The sequence below is a fragment of the Sinocyclocheilus rhinocerous genome, unplaced genomic scaffold (assembly GCF_001515625.1).
Source record: "Sinocyclocheilus rhinocerous isolate Xijiao unplaced genomic scaffold, SAMN03320098_v1.1 scaffold304, whole genome shotgun sequence".
NCBI classification, from domain to species: Eukaryota; Metazoa; Chordata; class Actinopteri; order Cypriniformes; family Cyprinidae; genus Sinocyclocheilus; species Sinocyclocheilus rhinocerous.
Genome location: NW_015659941.1, coordinates 145,006 through 164,489, shown reverse-complemented (window position 1 = coordinate 164,489; position 19,484 = coordinate 145,006). Strand labels below are relative to the sequence as shown.

At 38.7% G+C, this 19,484-nt stretch overlaps 2 protein-coding genes across 2 annotated transcripts in view; both read right to left on the bottom strand.

The window, feature by feature from the left end:
* The window catches only part of LOC107724613 (bcl-2-like protein 11), a 23,905-nt gene extending 9,459 nt beyond the window's left edge, over positions 1-14,446 (bottom strand). The window contains exons 1-3 of the mRNA XM_016533607.1: positions 14,105-14,446; positions 12,072-12,349; positions 9,219-9,352 (exon numbers count right to left, since the gene is read on the bottom strand). Coding sequence (XP_016389093.1) covers positions 9,219-9,352; positions 12,072-12,349; positions 14,105-14,121 — 429 coding nt within the window. The 5' untranslated portion in view covers positions 14,122-14,446. The remainder of the gene's footprint in view (positions 1-9,218; positions 9,353-12,071; positions 12,350-14,104) is intronic.
* A 1,870-nt stretch (positions 14,447-16,316) lies between these two features.
* The window catches only part of LOC107724570 (acyl-coenzyme A oxidase-like protein), a 48,735-nt gene continuing 45,567 nt past the window's right edge, over positions 16,317-19,484 (bottom strand). Inside the window, 1 exon segment of the mRNA XM_016533553.1 lies at positions 16,317-16,792. Within this exon segment, the coding sequence (XP_016389039.1) occupies positions 16,616-16,792 (177 nt within the window). The 3' untranslated portion in view covers positions 16,317-16,615.

The window sequence follows — 19,484 nt, the reverse complement described above, 5'->3', positions numbered from 1 at the left end:
AAATAGCATACTTCTTTATTTATACAGTACTTTGCCATTTTGAACTTGAACTGCCTTGACTTTTTGAGTTGACCTCTAAAACTGAATGGCTTCATTTTGGTTAAGAAATATTTAGCATTTTTATTATTTTATAATATTTCGGAACATAGGATATGTTTAAGACAAGTTTCTACAATAGTTGCCTTCATATTTCATGCATTGTTTCTGCAAAGATATTTACAATTGTTTTACATTTACTCCATGTGTACACTTATATACTGATGTGTACACACATCATACACTTCATGTGGTGGTCATGTACACTTGGAATTAAATTTTTTGCTATATCGCCCAGCACTAATATCAAGTGCACAATGCATAGCCTGTAGTGCGATTAACCGAAATAATTTTAAAATACATGTATAATGTATAAATGCTGTACGAAGCCGAGCTATATTCACATTATATACTAGGTCTGTTAGTCCGCATTTGCAAAAACCACTGGCACGATCTCAATTGCACTAAAGCATTTACATGACATTTTAAAAATGACAAATTACTGTTTTTATCTGACTGTAATCAAACATTTTAAGTGTGTTACAAGCCCCTTATGGATGGTAAAATTTTAAATCGGCTTCAAACACAATCAGAATTCCAAGTCGGAACAGGAAAACAATGGAAAAGCAGCTTTTCTGTTTTAAAATTCGGAAAATCTGTTTTAAAACAGTTTTTCTGTTTTAAAATTTGGAGGGAGATTTAATGCTTCCATTAATTGGACACAAATATGATGACCCTAAAACAGCCAAACAGCATAAGATTTATTGGTCTATCACTAGTTTACATAACCGTTCATATGCTGTTACGAAAGCGCAGTTGTGTGTTGCATGCACAACTTAAGCGGGTCACGAAAAAAGGCTCTTGGTTGTGGTGAGCGTGTCTTCAAAACCAGCGTGACACTGCAGATCGAGTAAAATGACAGAGGCGCATCCCTCTAATCAAGCACAATTAGCGCATGCGCCGATACGGAAAAACACAGACTTATTTACTATTTCAGCCCGGTTTGAGTCGACACAGATCAGCTATCGCCGCCTCCATCTGGGATCAATTCATCACTGTTAGCTTTAAAAACAATCTTGACACAAAAGATGGTGTTTATCTAGAGTCCTATCTGTACTGTGGGACGGGGGGCGAACAGAGAGAGCGTACGGGGGAAGAAGAGTGGCATCCTTGACTCATCTCGCAGGGACAATGGAGTCTGGCGTGGAAAAAAACCCCCAGCGACCACATGCAAGAAAAACAGAGCTGCCACAACTCAAAGCCAGAGCGCAGCAAAACAATCCTCACAGACTGTAGTGAGCTGCTAATACATTCACAGATTTACCACCAAACTACACAACAAAACATACTGAATGCACTGTACTTCTAACCCTTGCACATTTTCATCCATATCATATTAAATATAACATCTACCCCGACTAAAGGCATGTTCACACCAAGAACGATAACTATAATGATACATATAACTATATTAGTGTTCACACCAATGCACGATAATATTCAGTGTAACATAAGCATGTGCTGCAGTTTTGTCATCTGCCGCTTTAAATGCTCAAGCTCTTTAAAGTCAGATTCTGATTGATTGGCTGTCAATGTTTTATTGTTCATAATTGTTATGAAAGGGATTCCAATAATATTATTTCTGTCATTATTATTATATATGTGACGTGGACTTCTATTCTCTTAGAGTTAGAGCGATTTTTAAACATCATTACAGTAATTGTTTTAGGTGTAAATGAATCTGAACAGTGTCGTGATGAAACTGAATGGAAAATTCGCCTCCTCCATCTGGGATCAATTCATCACTGTTAGCTTTAAAAACAATCTTGACACAAAAGATGGTGTTTATCTAGAGTCCTATCTGTACTGTGGGACGGGGGGCGAACAGAGAGAGCGTACGGGGGAAGAAGAGTGGCATCCTTGACTCATCTCGCAGGGACAATGGAGTCTGGCGTGGAAAAAAACCCCCAGCGACCACATGCAAGAAAAACAGAGCTGCCACAACTCAAAGCCAGAGCGCAGCAAAACAATCCTCACAGACTGTAGCGAGCTGCTAATACATTCACAGATTGCCGGTCTGCTAGAATAGACTAAAAAGAGTATGAACGTGACTAAAACTAATAAAAACTAAAATGACAGTTTCACACAAAGACTAGACTAAAACTAAAATTAAAACAGGCCGCCAAAAACAACACTACACAAGACTAGATGGTCAAACATGTCTGTCAAGCGCATGATTACACAGAAAAACAATGGAAAAGCAGTGCGGTGCAATGAAAAACCTGTAAAGAACTACTACTGTATGTTTGATATTTAATGTTTGCATGATAGTGACAGGCTAAACTCCACATGCAAGAAAAACAGAGCTGCCACAACTCAAAGCCAGAGCGCAGCAAAACAATCCTCACAGACTGTAGTGAGCTGCTAATACATTCACAGATTTACCACCAAACTACACAACAAAACATACTGAATGCACTGTACTTCTAACCCTTGCACATTTTCATCCATATCATATTAAATATAACATCTACCCCGACTAAAGGCATGTTCACACCAAGAACGATAACTATAATGATACATATAACTATATTAGTGTTCACACCAATGCACGATAATATTCAGTGTAACATAAGCATGTGCTGCAGTTTTGTCATCTGCCGCTTTAAATGCTCAAGCTCTTTAAAGTCAGGTGGATTCTGATTGGCTGTCAATGTTTTATTGTTCATAAAATCACTCTGGATGTGATTCCAACAATATTGTTTCTTTGTGGTGTTTTCATCGAATTTGTACAATTATCTTCTTTGGTGTGAACGGGCCTTAAGGTCAACTGAAGCATCTTTATCTACTCGATGAAGCATCCAACGATTCATTCCAGCTGCGCCAGAAAGGACAGTTGAGATTCTGACTCACTGCTAGTCACTCAAACAGCACTAACCCTCAGGGAAGAGCGGGTCACGAAAAAAGGCTCTTGGTTGTGGTGAGCGTGTCTTCAAAACCAGCGTGACACTGCAGATCGAGTAAAATGACAGAGGCGCATCCCTCTAATCAAGCACAATTAGCGCATGCGCCGATACGGAAAAACACAGACTTATTTACTATTTCAGCCCGGTTTGAGTCGACACAGATCAGCTATCGCCTCCTCCATCTGGGATCAATTCATCACTGTTAGCTTTAAAAACAATCTTGACACAAAAGATGGTGTTTATCTAGAGTCCTATCTGTACTGTGGGACGGGGGGCGAACAGAGAGAGCGTACGGGGGAAGAAGAGTGGCATCCTTGACTCATCTGAAGCATCTTTATCTACTCGATGAAGCATCCAACGATTCATTCCAGCTGCGCCAGTAAGGACAGTTGAGATTCTGACTCCCTGCTAGTCACTCAAACAGCACTAACCCTCAGGGAAGACAGTAAGTTTGCAGCATGTTCGGACATAAACGCATGCAATCCCCTCCTGAGAGGTAGCCGCATGACTCATTAGAAACTGGACTGTTCCAGTTCTCCAGGGAAGAGGCCTGCAACAAAAGAGCATTGATGCAAAGAGCTGACAAAGGTCCGTCATGTGCGATTTTGCAGGGCGAGATGCAGACATTAGCGGCGCTGGAACAACATGCAGCACTGTGGCCAGACATCTGTTCTGCATTAGCTCGGTGCTTACTAACAGAGTGCTAGCATGTCACACCAGCACTCCTCCATCAAAGCCAGCGCTGGAGAAGTGCTGAGGAGAGCGAACGATCTGGAAACAGACTTTGTAACGCTGCACATCCAGGACAATTATAGGGTCACCAATAAATCCCAGCTGAAGTTTCTGATTATCTTTCTATTTATGAGAGGAACTCGAACGGAAAGCTCACACTGAGTTCTTGCGCTGCTGCATTTAATAAACAAGGCTGCCAAAAGAGATTTGATTGCTCAAGTCTTTCTTAATTTATTTTTTTTATTGGTGCCAAGCATCATTATTAATATTCCTCATACTTACTGTTAGGGCTTTATTCAAATCCCTAACACAAAGTGTTAGACGTTATTAGGCACATAACTCGTCCTAATACCTCAAATCGAGCGTCTTGAGTGGGAGAGGTGTGATATTGATTTTCTAAGTGATCGAAATTACAATTTTTATCTGGCGAAGGATAAAACAAGCCAAAAAATCTCATAAACTTACAATGAATTAGGGACCAGGTCATATTTAGAGACTTGAGGATATTATAAATGTCCTTTTAATATAATATAAATGCATAATTTTAATGTGTGATTTCTAGACCTGGAAAGGGGGTGTAAATGAATACAAATTATACAACTACATTGACATTTCTACAGAAAAGATAATGTTTTTCTAGTTATGCCAAGCTCTAAAATATTGAGTAGAAATTGTGAATAATAATTTTAAAAAATCCTTATACAATATCTTACAAAAAAATAGAACTCACTGGGACTTCAAATATTGTGGAAAATGGGGGTCAGAAAGGTTCAAAAGTTTGAACCTTATAATTTACATTATAAATTATACATTATAATTTACTTAAAGGGATAGTTCACCCAAAAATGAAAATGTGATGTTTATCTGCTTACCCCCAGGGCATCCAAGATGTAGGTGACTTTGTTTCTTCAGTAGAACACAAACTGAGATTTTTAACTCAAACCGTTGCAGTCTGTCAATCGTATAATGTAAGTGGATAGGAATCACGGCTTTGAGAGTCATAAAACATACACAAACAAAACCAAATGAAACCTTGCGGCTCGTAACGATACATTGATATGTAAAGACACAAAACGATCGGTCTGTGCAAAAAACTGAACCGTATTTATATAGTTTTTTTACCTCTGATTTTCACTGCAATGTCTGAACTGTCCTGAGCGTGTTCGCGCCTTCTTCTTTAGCCTGCGTGTGAGGCGCCGCCTTTTTGCTTTACGGCGGATCGCAGACTTAAAAGTGCACTACCGCCACCTATCTCTCAAATGGACCATTGACACGCCTAATTGAGATTGTAGATAGAGTGTCAATAGTTCATTTGAGAGATAGGTGGCGGTAATGAACTTATAAGTCTGCGATCCGCCCGCGTCACGCGCTCTGGACAGTTCAGACATTGCGGTGAAAATCAGAGGTAAAAAACGATATAAATACTGTTCAGTTATTTGCACAGACCGATCGTTGTATGTCTTTACACATCAATGTATCGTCACGAGCCAGAGAGTTTAATTTGGTTTTGTTTGTGTATGTTTTATGACTCTCAAAGCCGTGATTCCCAGACTGCATCGGTTTGAGTTAAAAATCTTTGTTCTACTGAAGAAACAAAGTCACCTACATCTTGGATGCCCTGGGGGTAAGCAGGATAAACATAAAATTTTCATTTTTGGGTGAACTATCCCTTTAAGTTAAACACTATAAACCACTTAGCAACACCCTAGAAACCATTTTCAATACTCTAGCAACCACATAGCAGTGCTCTGACATGAGCTTTACACAGACAAGATAGCATGTTTTCATAGTCAAATGTTTCATGAAATTGTGACTTTTCTAGATTTTTGATGAAGCTGAGCCGTCCCAGACACATACAGCTCTGCCATGCAACCTCTCTCTCTCTCTCTCTCTCTCTCTCTCTTTTCAGATGACTCCTCGGCCTATTAGAAACTCCACCAGGGCTATTAGTCTGAGTCTTTAAGAGAAGTGGGCGGTTTGGTGGGGGTTGGGATGAATTCTGCTCCTCCTGAGTCTTCTGAAACATGGCAGACGCTGTACGAGGCTGTTGTCACGCACACACTCCTGTAATGTTAGGGCTGCTCATTGTGATTCATTAAATGGATATAACATTCGAATGGACTTGGCATCCTCTCTTAACTGCGCTTCAAGAGGAGTTTTGAGTTTTGCATTCTTTCAACATGTAAAATGACCAAAATTATACACCTGCTGTACTTCCAAAGGGGACTTCAAGATGACTTAAAATGCTTTAGAATAAAACAAAATAAACATTAAAATACATATAAACTCAGAATTCTAACTTCTCTCCTCAGAATTCTTAGTTTCCCACAGTTCTGACTTTTTCCCTTAGAATTTGGAGTTTACGTTTCGCAGTTCTAACTTCTTTCCTTAGAATTGAGTTTACATCCCTAAATTCTTACTTTCCTTAGAATTCTGAGTTTACATCCCGACATTCTGACTTGTTTACTCAGAGTTCTGAGCTTACACCCCACAGTTCTAGCTTTTTTTTCCTCTTAAAATTCTGAGTTTACATCCCAAAATTCAGATTTTTTTCTCTGAACTCTGAGCTTTCATATGGCAATTCTGTTTGTTTGTTTCTGCCATGAAATAAAAAATGACTTATATCACCGTTCTGACGTTTTTTTTTTTCCCCTCACAATTCTGACCTGGATATACAAGGAAGCTTAAAAGTATTGTGAAAAAGTCAAGTAAAACACTCAGGCCTGTTCAACAGCAGCTTTCTCATGCCCCTTCATTCATTATAATCTATCTAACTATTTTCTCAAAATCTTTACTTGGTGCAAAACATTTTTTCCAGCCTAAAAGGTCATTTTTTTTGCTTTAAAAATGGCCTTCTGGGGTCCTAAACCTGAACGTGCCCTCTGATTAGGCAACAGGGTGTGTCTGGAGAACCAGGCAAACACGACACGTCCAGCAACAATGAATCACTGATGAATCAAGTGCACTTGTTTACAGTAAATGCGTCATGCAGCATTCTATAAGAGCATATCTCTCTGAAGACATGTGATTGTTCTGGAAGGATATTATTTTAAGCGAAAAAAACCTTTGAAAACAAAAAATTGCCACAGGCAGAGTGAAGTATGAGACATAGCTTAACGATCAAATGAAGAACAAACCCTATTTACACTAGCATTCACAGATTTGGGGACAGTAAGATTTTATTTTTCAAATATTAATCGGCACAACTGTTTTCAATATTAATAATAAATGTTTATTGAGGAGCAAATCAGCATATTAGAATGATTTCTGAAGGATCATGTGACACTGAAGACTGGAGTAGTGATGCTGAAAATTCAGCTATTAAACAGCTATTTTAAATTGTAATAATATTTAAGTATTTTGATCAAATAAATGCAACCTTGGTGAGCACTTTTCAAAAACATTTAAAAAAAATCTTACCAAACTTCTGAATGGGTAGTGTATGAAAAAATGGTGTAAATGTATGTAAGAAGATGGAAATTTATGAAAAAAGCTTAAAACAATGTCAGACTTTTGTTCACACACTTAACCCCAAGTATGAGCAATAAATCGTAACTGTTGCCTTATAAATGTACCACTAATAAATGTACCGTTGAGCTGTTTATGAGCACGTCTGGGCTCTTGCCTACAGGTATATCTTTCGAGAGGTTTGCAGGTCTTGCTCACTTGAGCAATGACTAAGGTAATTTTACGCAGCAATAACCAGACAACGATAGCCGGAGTAGATAAGGCTCTATTTGCATGCGGAGCTCACAGAGACGACCTCAATCAAAACTCTGTCTGTTTACACTCCTTCAGAGAGCGGCTACGAGAAGCTGTTCAACTTGAAATCCTTAAAGAAGCAACATTCGCTAGTTTCCAAATCTATAACAAGCTAAGTCGAGAGCGTAAGGCCTGACACAACATAATAAACCCAAATACTACCAGACAGAACTGTGTCCAACTGGACAGCTGCCCAAACAGGAAGCATGACACAGTACTGGAGTCCAAGAGGTGAAAGGCAATAATTCTTCAACGGAGGTATTAATTATCTCAGATTTAACCAATACAATAACAGAATCTTATCAGAGCCAGCAGCATCACCATACAGTGAAAACAAGTTTGCATGTTCATATAGATAACCAAAGGTGGACATACTGTACTAGCATGGCTATATTTGCATAAGATGTACATAAACACAACTTGAGTCATACAGCCCTGGACATTAATCTAACTAGGTCATATCTATATTATCTAATGTAATAATTGCTCATCGATGCATGGTAATTGCAGTATGAATATTAAGCAGAATACCTGATACTGATTTGATTTGACAAATTTCATATATAGTGGTGCTAATTTTAATATTACTCCGTATTACTACTGGATTATTTTTTCTAATAAAATAAAATACAAATACAAAATGGGACTCCAAAGAGGGATCATAAATCCCTTAAAGGGTTAGTTCACCCAAAAATGAAAATTCTGTCATTAATTACTCACCCTCGTGTTGTTCCAAACCCGTAAGACCTTTGTTCATCTTCGGAACACAATTTAAGATATTTCTGATGAAATCTGAGGGTTCTCTGACCCTCCCATAGACAGCAAGGTAACTACCACATTCAAGGTCCAGAAAAGTACCAAGATGATCGACAAAGTAGTCCGTGTGACATCAGTGGTTCAACTGTAAAGTTACGAAGCTACGAAAATACTTTTTTGCGCAAAGAAAACAAAAATAATGACTTTATTCCACATTTTCGTCTCTACTGCGTCACTTGTGGACGCACGTTCACGACAGTATCATGACGCGAGTGTGTGGTGGCGCTGACCCAGATGCGGCGTAATGACGTCATTTTACAGTTGAACCACTGATGTCACACGGACTACTTTGTCGATCATCTTGGTACTTTTCTGGACCTTGAACGTGGTAGTTACCTTGCTGTCTATGGGAGGGTCAGAGAACCCTCAGATTTCATCAGAAATATCTTAAATTGTGTTCCGAAGATGAACGAAGGTCTTACGGGTTTGGAACAACACGAGGGTGAGTAATTAGTGACAGAATTTTCATTTTTGGGTGAACTAATCCTTTAATTAACGGTTACTGATGATTGTATAATCTAGTAATGGAGAATGAGATGATGAAAGACGAAAGGGTGAACACCATATCAGCCTTGATTCTTTATGAAGAACCTTGATTTCTTGACTGCTGCTGAAGTGATGCAACATTAAGAAATACAAGTTATGAAAATAAAGCTCCCTTTACAGAGACAGAGTAAACATTTCCCTCATTAAGGCCCTGATCTGCAGAGACTTGCGATGCCACTTTCGTATGCGCGCTCCTCTCTGCAACACCTGATTTAAACTCTGATATGAGAGGGGGAGGCTTCCAAACGCAAATTCAAACCAGCTCCCCTGGACAAACAAAGTCGTTGCTCTAGCGAGTGAAAATATTTCATCATGAATCTCCTGCGCTTGATCCTATGGTGTCACCTCAATATTACTCACCCCCTGACAGTACAGACGGTTGAACTCGTCTCCAATGCGGCGCAGCTCCCGAGCGACCGCCATCTCCGGCCCCATGGCTCCGACAGGTGCTGCCATCTGCACGTGCTGGTGGCTAGGTTCGGCAGACCATACCTCTGAGAAAGACAAGGGAATTCAATTTTAAGACATTCAAACCTCAAATGATAGGGATGAGCAATATGAGCAAAGAATATTTTGTATCACAAAATATAATTTTTTTTTATTTAAAGGTGATTCAAACATTAAAAATATTAACGAAATGACTTAATGTCCAAAGTAAAGGTAGGTCTATCAAAGATGAATCTGATTTATTTTTTAATTGAAAACTTATTTGCAATACAGAACACTAAAAAACTTATTTTGCAGTACAAAACACTAGAGTAGTGTAGAAACAATTTTCATTTGCTAGTAAAATTGCTATTCAATAGCACAATTAATAAAAAATACACTGAATTTAAACATAATTCATAATATGTGACCCTGGAGCACAAAGGCAGTCATAAGTAGCACAGGTATATTTGTAACAAAAGACCACAATACATTGTATGGGTCAAAATGATCGATTTTTCTTTTATGCCAATATTTTTTATTTGAAAAGTTATTTGCAATCATGCAATAGGAATCATTTGTGACATCATCTGAAAATATCAGTTTAAAGTTATTATATTTTGGTTAAAGATTATGAAAAGTTTTTGTGCACAGTTGAATTGTGAAGGCCAGGATTAATAATAACGGGCCACGTCATATTTAGAGACTTGAGGATGGACTTTAAACAAGCAGTAAAACAACTACAAATCAAGACATTTCTTATTTCAATTCATCCCTCTACTGTTTTTTCTTCTTTCAAGAACCAGAGTTAACGCTGTCTTCATACGGTCACACAGAAAGCCAGGATTAAGAATCCAAATAAGCTTAATTTCATGAAAAAAAAATAAACACTGTTTGACAAGAGTCATTTCCACACCACGCAGGACGCAACTTTACTAACAAACTTATACTCCTGTATATCGCATGCCATCGTCTGGTGCAAACAACCACCTCTGCAACCTCTGGTTTGGTTTTTCCACAGCCATTATCATGATTAAGTACTTGCTAACAGTGCTAAAATTACACGTTGTCGGTTGTAAGACAGTAGCTGAACGATAGCTGAGGTTATGAGGCGGAACGCTAATATCACCCAAATTCTGTCTGAACTCAAATTGATCTCGCGCTATGACTCAAGCGAGAAGCTGTTTGACTGTTATTTCTCGTGCTCAATCATATTAGGACCATTGGATACACATTTCCTTTCACAACTCCGCTAGACCTATATGAACCTAACCAGACAATATCTCAAATATCACTCAAAGTTTTAGTCAACACTTTCACCTCATTCTCTCGGGCCTTTACTACACAGTAACTCTCTTCATCTTCATTTATCTTTGGACAGAATAAGACGTCTGACCCACAAGAGGTGCTCAAAAAGGGCACAGAGTTCATACGTGTAAATTCAAGACCTTGTGCCAGCACAATGCAGCAGCTAGAGGTATAAACAAGAGGCCACTGGTAGAGGAACTCTCCTGTCGAGCGAGCAACAGATGAGAGCCCTGATAAGTTATTGTTGTTTCTCTTCGCCATTAAGAGTGGCTACAGGAAGACAATTATCGCCATCTCATATCTCCAGGATCTCAATAGGGAAAACAGAGATGGTTGGATCTCGTGTCTAGCCTTCACAAAAGACAGGCTAGTCTATTTTGGCTGCGTGCACTAAGGCCGATTCTCTGACTGCTTTCTTGAGGCCTCGGTGACTGTGAAGGTAAACAAGAAGACAACAGGCAAATCAGCCAACTCCATCTGAGGCATTATGAGAAGATAGGTCACACGCTGTGGTCATGCGTCTCAGGTGCACCGGGTTTGCAAGATATTGTGAATGAACCAAGCTGAAGGCTCGTGTACGTGCAAGCGCATGCTTCAGAATACATAATGCAGTGAACAATCTGATGTTAACAGAGAGGAAATGCAGGTTACTTCTTTCAGAGCAGCTTTCACAAAGACAAATGAGTCGACTTGGCTTTAGGCAGATCTGTGCTGCTTCTAAATGAGAAGAACATGCTTTCTGGAAGAGATTCTCGAGACAAGTGCACTGCCAAGCATCAAAACATTATGCTTATCACTGTGCTAATGTGGAAAACTGAGAGCCAAGTTAAACATCCAAAGCACTTACATGAATGACATTCATAAACAGTGAGATGTGACTGTATTCATATTTTTATGCACCTTTATTTCACCTGTACAATCTGTCATTGTCTATTTGGACTGTCTATTTTATTTGACTTTACTTCACAGACCCAGGGAACACCCTCCTCTATATATAAAATGGCTAGATTTTCTTTGGCAACATTTTCTAATGTATTTGATTAACATGCTTACCATATAACTAATGTATTACATTTTCACTAATATACATTTTTTTAAGAAAATCTGTTTTATATATCTGTCCACTGACCCCCAGGGGCCCAAAACCAAATTGCCCCTTGACCTTGGGAATAAAGCCTCGTTTTAGATAGCATTCAAAATGACAAGTTAACGAATCATTTACTTTAATCGCCATAAAATGATCAAAAATCAATCATTATAAATGATTAATTTCGTCAAAACATAGAAGAGCGCGCGTGATTCAAAGCTCAGTCACACAAGGGCGGGAAACCCGCAGCCGGCTTCAAATTTGAAATGATCCAATTCTTAACGGATTAATCCACTAAAAGAAAACCGTTAGGATGCCTCGCTGTTCGTCGCGTCAGTGTCGTGTTTACACACCACAAAATAGAGCCTTTTTTTTCTCCAGGGGGCTCTTACCATCATTTTGGCCGTCTTGCGCTTCGGAAATATTGGGCATTAGTGGGGAACTTGGCACAGAATCGCTGTCGACGGAAAAATAGCCACTAGAGGACCTGGAGAAGGTTCGGGACATCGGTGACCTCGACTGGTGACTATTTGACATGGCAATCCCTCCCCTTAACGGGTCCCCATCGCTCGGCTGAGGGAAGTCAAAGTGTTCAGAGCGCAAGACAGCTCCGCCACCGGCGCTCTCTCCGCTTCCCCGCGAGGCCGGGCCATTGGCCAGCGTTTGCTCTCTGCAGAACAAACAAAACACTCATTACTGTCTTTTGCAAGCGATTCGAAGAGGAATCGTGTGGGTTGTTGGCAGGAGGGTTTTGAATATCCAGTCTATTTCGTGGCGATTAGCATGCGTTTGGAAACTCGGCTGGCAGCGAACGCTACAACCGGCGAAGTGCGTCACAAACGAGTTCCACTTCAACTTCCTATTTCTTCCTTACAGCAAAACAGTGTACATTTTGGGATAAAACTGAAGAACGCGCGAAGGCGTCCCGTCGAATACTGCACGGCACTTCGAGATCGCGCTGTAGCGGAATCTACACGACTTCGACTTTGTTTAATCGTTCTGGTCTAGACAGGTTTATTATGTCGCGCTTTTTAAAATGAAAACACATCTCGCAGTTCTCCGTAAACCAGTTCAGCGTCGTCAGTCATGCCGGTTTGCACAAACCGCGGAGCAACCATGACAAAACAGCGGCGAATACAGAAATAAAACACAAAATAATTACAAGCTAAAATAAAAATAGAACAAACTGCGTCATGTTGTTGTAGTATCACCTACCGCTGTACTTGTTGCCCCTGCACTTGTTAGTCACTACTAATAAGTAGGCTACTTTATAGTCCGCAGGAGCGCGAGTTAGAAACACGCACGCGACTGGATCGCAGTTGCTTTCTTCGGTTTTCTTTATATCTTGCTTCGATATCACTTGTCAGCATTTTACTGACAGTAGCTAATGAATACTGTACTGTACGAGCGGGGAGTTTGACGCAATGCAATCGCGACGCCTTTATTTCTTTCTTTAATTTCACTTGTGCTCAATATTGTACTGTCAGCCATCGGTACTGAACGAGCGCGGAGTTTTATAGCGATTTATTTTCAACGAGAGAGCGGCGGCGAAACAATATGCGCACCAAAACAAAGTTTCCTACTAATAGGAGCGCGTCGACGCCTCCAAGTGTTCAGACAAACAGACAGCAGACAATAGCGCAAAGTAATGCGAGTATCGGTCTAACAGACCGACAGATTTGACGATCGTTAAAAATGAATAAACAAACAATAATAATAAAAAATACGTATCGCACGGCACGTTCCAAATCGCCATTGTTTCCAGCCGGGAACAGTTCGAGTCTTATTTCGAAAGTAAAGCGCGAATAAATAGATCTTTTACACACGTTGGTAGAGTATCGCCTGGCGTACATCTGTAGAACTTCAACAACAACCGCAGGTTTTCATCGTATTTTGACTTATTTTTCAGTGGATAACGGAAAAGAAAACAAAGCAAACAGGTGCCTGTCGTTAACCATTGCAAAACAGTTAAATTATTCACTCTGGTTAAATGTCAACACGTAGGCTATGGGCCACTGAGGGGAGTGGACTCCTCTGCTACATCTCAACTTTTGTTGTCTTTGCGACATTGTTTGGCTGGACGCTACGTAAAGCGACCAGACAACGCGCATCTGAAGTTTCACCTTTTTCCCCCTCGCCGCCGCGCGCAACTTTGTTTTTTTTTTTGCGCGTTATGCTTCGCTAGCATAAAATATCAACACGAAAAATAATCCAAGGTGATCTTGACAAATAAACAAATGAATAACCCGATTTTACTAAACAGCTTAATGGGTTTTAAATCACGGCGATCAAATGTTAAAACGAGTACATTATTAACATGCAATCCTTTCTGAAAGACAATATTGTGCAAAAAATAAAAAGTGCAAAAAAAAAAGTTGTCCTAAAGAAAGCCGGCATACTGTACGATACGCGCGTATGAACTCACCTGGACGTGTCAGACATATCCGCTGCGGCAAAAACGCGTTAACGCATCATCTTAGCGATAGACAACAAAATGAAAACGAAGGGTAAATTTCGAAATATCCAGAGATTTAAAAAAAAAAAAAAAAAGTGCTGTAAAAAAGTGAAAATAATAAAGCACAATTCCAATAGCAGGCAATCGATGGTTCTAAATCTCTCGATGTATTTGTTTCCCTTGGAGCAGCTGTCATATACGATCCTGTGTGAAAACTGTCCACAGGATTGTTTTGAATGGTCTCTTTTGTCTCGGTGTCTTCTTAAGTGCACTTCCTCGCCGAGGCTCACTCTCTTGCGTCTGCTACGCAGAGAGAGCAAGTTGTTCTGCTGTCTATTTACTCAAGTGAACCCTCACAGTGAAGCGGAGAAGCCACGCCCACATGGGATGGGCTTGTGATGGCCAAACCCACAGGGCTGGGATCTTCTCAAACCACACCATCAGGCTCTAAATGTACACAAACACTTTAGATTAAACTAGAACAAAAGCACTATAGTTCTTCTTTTGCACAGGCTAGTCTCTTCTGTGGTATATTTCACGTACAGTCTGGTTGAATAATGTTTGATCACAAGTCACAAGTGAATCATGAGCATTTTGAAACAATGTAATGCTGCATGCAAAACAAACCAGGTTTACAATTGCCAAACTAAGTATTTGTTACACATTTTATTCTGTTATTAATTCAATTATCCACTGTTTGTGGCACAATAGGACAACACAAAGACAATTAGGAAAATAACTAAATAGCCAGTGAATATCCAGTCTTCCCTTAGTTTACATTGACAAGTGCAGAAAACCTGGAAATATCAGGGAATGCAACAATTTATTTGCAGAATATTTCAGAATTGCTGTGTTTGCAGACTTTAGTAAGAAATGATCAAACTGAAAGAAAAAAACCTATTAAAACAGATAAGGACATTTTTCAAGAAAACTTGAATTTCAAGTTAATTATTAGTTTGGTCCAAACTTAGTGTATGACAAAAGCATAAATAGACATCCCTTTGAAGACCCAGACCAGATTATACCTAAATTGTTTACCTTTATTTGGCTCAAATGGTAAATAAAGGTAAATGTATGGCAGTTGATAATGGCATTAATAAATTATCGTCTGTCCAACATATTATTGTGGTTACTGATACTCAATGTATGTGCAATTGCATAAATATTCAATATCTGTGTGTCATGTGATGACTAATTTTATTTGGGCTTTCTAAACTAAAAAACTGCCTCTTGGCACTTCTTTATGCTGTTACAGCTGTTACCTCTGTAAGTGCAAGATGTTTCGTGTGTTTGGAGAGTTTTGATTCCGGTTTGGCTGGTGTTTATTTGAAATAGTTTCAGCTAAAATCACTGAAGAATTTAAGGGGGGGGGGGAATAGAACCTGTATGATAGACATGTGTGCAACTCGTATAACTGAAATCCCCTTCTTCACACACTCTTAAAAATAAAAGTTCTTAATTGGCACTGAAGAGCTCTTAACATCCATTGAACTTTTCCATTGGACAAAAGGTTCTTTATAGTGTAATAAGTTTCTTTTAGATGTTTTTCACACTTAGGAAAAATAGTTATTTTTAAAAAGATTAAATTAAAGGTTCTTTATTGGCATCTTTGCTTCCATGAAGAATCTTTAACATCCATGGAACATTATTGGACCAAACATTCTTTGAATGTTAATAAAGCAATAAGCCCCGTGAAGCCGTGGTTTACAGTGAATTTATAACAGGGGCTTTGTTAGGCACGACGCGAACCCCATTAGCTGTTATAAGTTCACTGTAAACCACAGCTTCACGGGGCTTATTGCTTTTATAAAACGGTTATTCCATATACGTAGTAAGGTTTCACAAAATAAAACAGAGCAAATAAAGTGTAATGATATAAATAAAAACAGTATTCTTCCACCAAACAATGTAGTTCCTCAGAAACTGTTGTGGTTCCAACAAAGTGGTTGCCGAGCAACACACAAATGTAAACAAAGGTATATGTTTGTAGAGTAATTTACAACAGCTTTGAAGTTGGCTCAACCAATCAGAATCAAGGACCGGAACTCTCCGTTTTATAAATAAGGTTCTTTAGATGTTTTTTACTCCAACAAAAGGTTCTTTAAAGAACCTTCACCAAAAGGTTCTTTAAAGAACCTTCACCGAAAGGTTCTTTGTGGAACTCAAAATGGTTCTTCTGTGGCATTGTTGCAAACCCGTCCCTTTGGAACCTTTATTTTTAAGAGTGAACAAGAAAAAGTAGTGTCATGCCTATAGTGTATTTAATTTTTTAAGGCCTTGGCCATTAGCAGCAAGTTCTACCATTCATGTTGGCACAAAGCATGATGCTTAATCATAAAACATCAGCTATGCATCCGTAAGTGCATTGACCACCTCCAATTAGTCCCTCATCACTCCGACCCAATGTGAAAGAACATCCAGCAACCTGACATCACTCCATCGTTCTTCCACATCCTCATAAAGCCATGTTCATTCTCTCTTTCAGAGCTTAGACTGTGGTTGGGTGCTGCTGGGATACTGTGGCTGCGGATTGAAGGCCCATTCGGTCCTGGGACAGGCGACTCCAGCGATAGGAGCCTGGATGCAGCAGGACGGGATGTTGAAGTCATCGACCACCTCCAGCGCATCATCCTTCACCGATCTGCACAGCTCCAAAAGCTTCAAAACAAGCAGACCACAGTCACATGAGCGTTAATGCAGCAATTACACAACTATATCATTGTACAACTGGATGTTTTGAAGAAAATGTGAGTAGAGCTTGCCCAATCACAGTCACTCTTCATAATAAGTTGCACAATTTTTCATTCATGTCTGTAACACAAACGCTGAGGGACATGTTGCATGCCAGAACATTATGCCTCCTCTATTTTAAAACCAACGAGCCGCCACTGCTTGACACTAGTGGAAACAAATAGGGATAATTCTGAACTCACCAGAAGAAAGATTTCAGAATAGGCAAAATAGGCAGAAACAAATTTCACTCCGAATTTTCTGGTACATTTTACAATTACAAAGGCACAACATGAAGCTGAATTAGGATTTTCTTGTAAAACACACTCCAATAATCTTTTATTTACAACTTTGAAAAATAATATCTACAAGGTATTAGACAACAATTCATCACAGGAAATATATAACCATTACCATTCCTCTTCTATAATAGCACCCTCTGGTGGATATTAACAAAGCAACATTGAAAAAATTCAACTTTCATTTCTTAAAGTTCCATTTCCCAATTTGCTCCATCGGATGAACTGTGTGTGGTGTGAGCAGAGACATTGATGTGTGAGAATACAGTCAGACTGTCGTGTCAGGGTCAAGAGAACAGGAATGAGATGTTCCTGCTTTAGCGGAGACCACTGAAGATCACGGTAACGTGATAAAAGACAGAAATGACTCACCATAGCCAATGTTTCGAGCAGAACCAATGCATGCTTGATCAGATGACATACTGACAGTATCAAAAGTTTGGCATTACTGTACTTTATTTAGTGTAACATTGAGTTATTCAAATACTTTTTTAAAATCTTGTGGTCCCAATGTGGACAGCTGATATAATTGTCCAGCATTGTGTCATCTGAAACATGTTTTATTATAAAAATTGGCTGTTCTAAATGTTTAGCCCTATAATATACTGATTAGGCCAAACATAGGGATAAATTAGGGATGACATAGGAATAAATTCCACAGATATACATTATTGTCATTATTTTCTTGTGTTGTGTTCAGAACCCTTTCACACTTACGATGTTACAGAGCAAAAAGGACCCGGCCTCAAAAAATTGCTTATAAATCACTCATTATGCTATATTATCACCAAATATTGGATTCAATCTTTTTGTCAACTTCTTTTCTTTCATTTAGGACTGGTTTTGTATTTATATTTGCTTCTGATTAATCGTAGGCCTCATTTATCTGAGAGTAGGCACCTCATTTTTTCATTGAAAAAAGCATTATTTATTAATCATTTTCACAATATTAAATAAAAACTGAAGAAAATTTGAACTGTTTATCACAATAGTGTGCTTTAATGTTTAATCAGGGAGTTTGTTTTGAAAGGCTTTTATGTTGTACAAAATGGCACAAAGTCACACTTGTGGTGTTCCCAGGCAAAAATGACCCGGCCTCAAAAAATTGCTTATAAATCACTCATTATGCTATATTATCACCAAATATTGGATTCAATCTTTTTGTCAACTTCTTTTCTTTCATTTAGGACTGGTTTTGTATTTATAGTTGCATCTGATTAATTGTAGACCTCATTTATCTGAGAGTAGGCACCTCATTTTTTGAGTGAAAAAAGCATTATTTATGAATAATTTTCACAATATTAAATAAAAACAGATGAAAATTTGTACTGTTTATCACACTAGTGTACTTTAATGTTTAATCAGGGAGTTTGCTTTTAAATGCTTTTATTTTGTACAAAATGACACAAAGTCACACTTGTGGTGTTCCCAGGCAAAAATGACCCGGCCTCAAAAAATTGCTTATAAATCACTCATGCTATATTATCACCAAATATTCGATTCAATCTTTTTGTCAACTTCTTTTCTTTCATTTAGGACTGGTTTTGTATTTATATTTGCAGATGATTAATCGTAGGCCTCATTTATCTGAAAATAGGCACCTCATTTTTTGAGTGAAAAAAGCATTATTTATGAATAATTTTCACAATATTAAATAAAAACTGATGAAAATTTGCACTGTTTATCACACTAGTGTACTTTAATGTTTAATCAGGGAGTTTGCTTTTAAATGCTTTTATTTTGTACAAAATGGCACAAAGTCACACTTGTGGTGTTCCCGGTCAAAAATGACTGGCCATTCAGAGTGAATGGGAAAGATCACAAAAAAGGACCTTTATTTTGAAATGCTTTTATTTTCTGTAAAGGGGCAAAAAGTAACACTTTTGCTGTTCCCTGTCAAATCTGAACATTGTGGCATACGAGAAAGAACACATTAAAGGGTTACTTCACCCAAAAATGAAAATTCTGTCATTAATTACTCACCCTCATGTCGTTCCAAATCCGTAATACCTCAGTTCATCTTCGGAACACAAATTAAGATATTTTTGATGAATTCTGAGAGCTCTCTGACCCTCCCATAGACAGCAATGTAATTACCACGATCAAGGTCCAGAGACGTAGCAAGGAGATCGGTAAAATAATCCATGTGACATCAGGGGTTCAACCGTAATTTTACGAAGCTTCGAGAATACTTTTTGTGCGCAAAACAAAACAAAAAAAATAACGACTTTATTCAACAATTCGTCTCCTCCGCGTCACTCTGGTAAATTTTGGAGAGTATCCACTGAACGTAAACAGCGTATGCTATTCTGTGTCAGCTG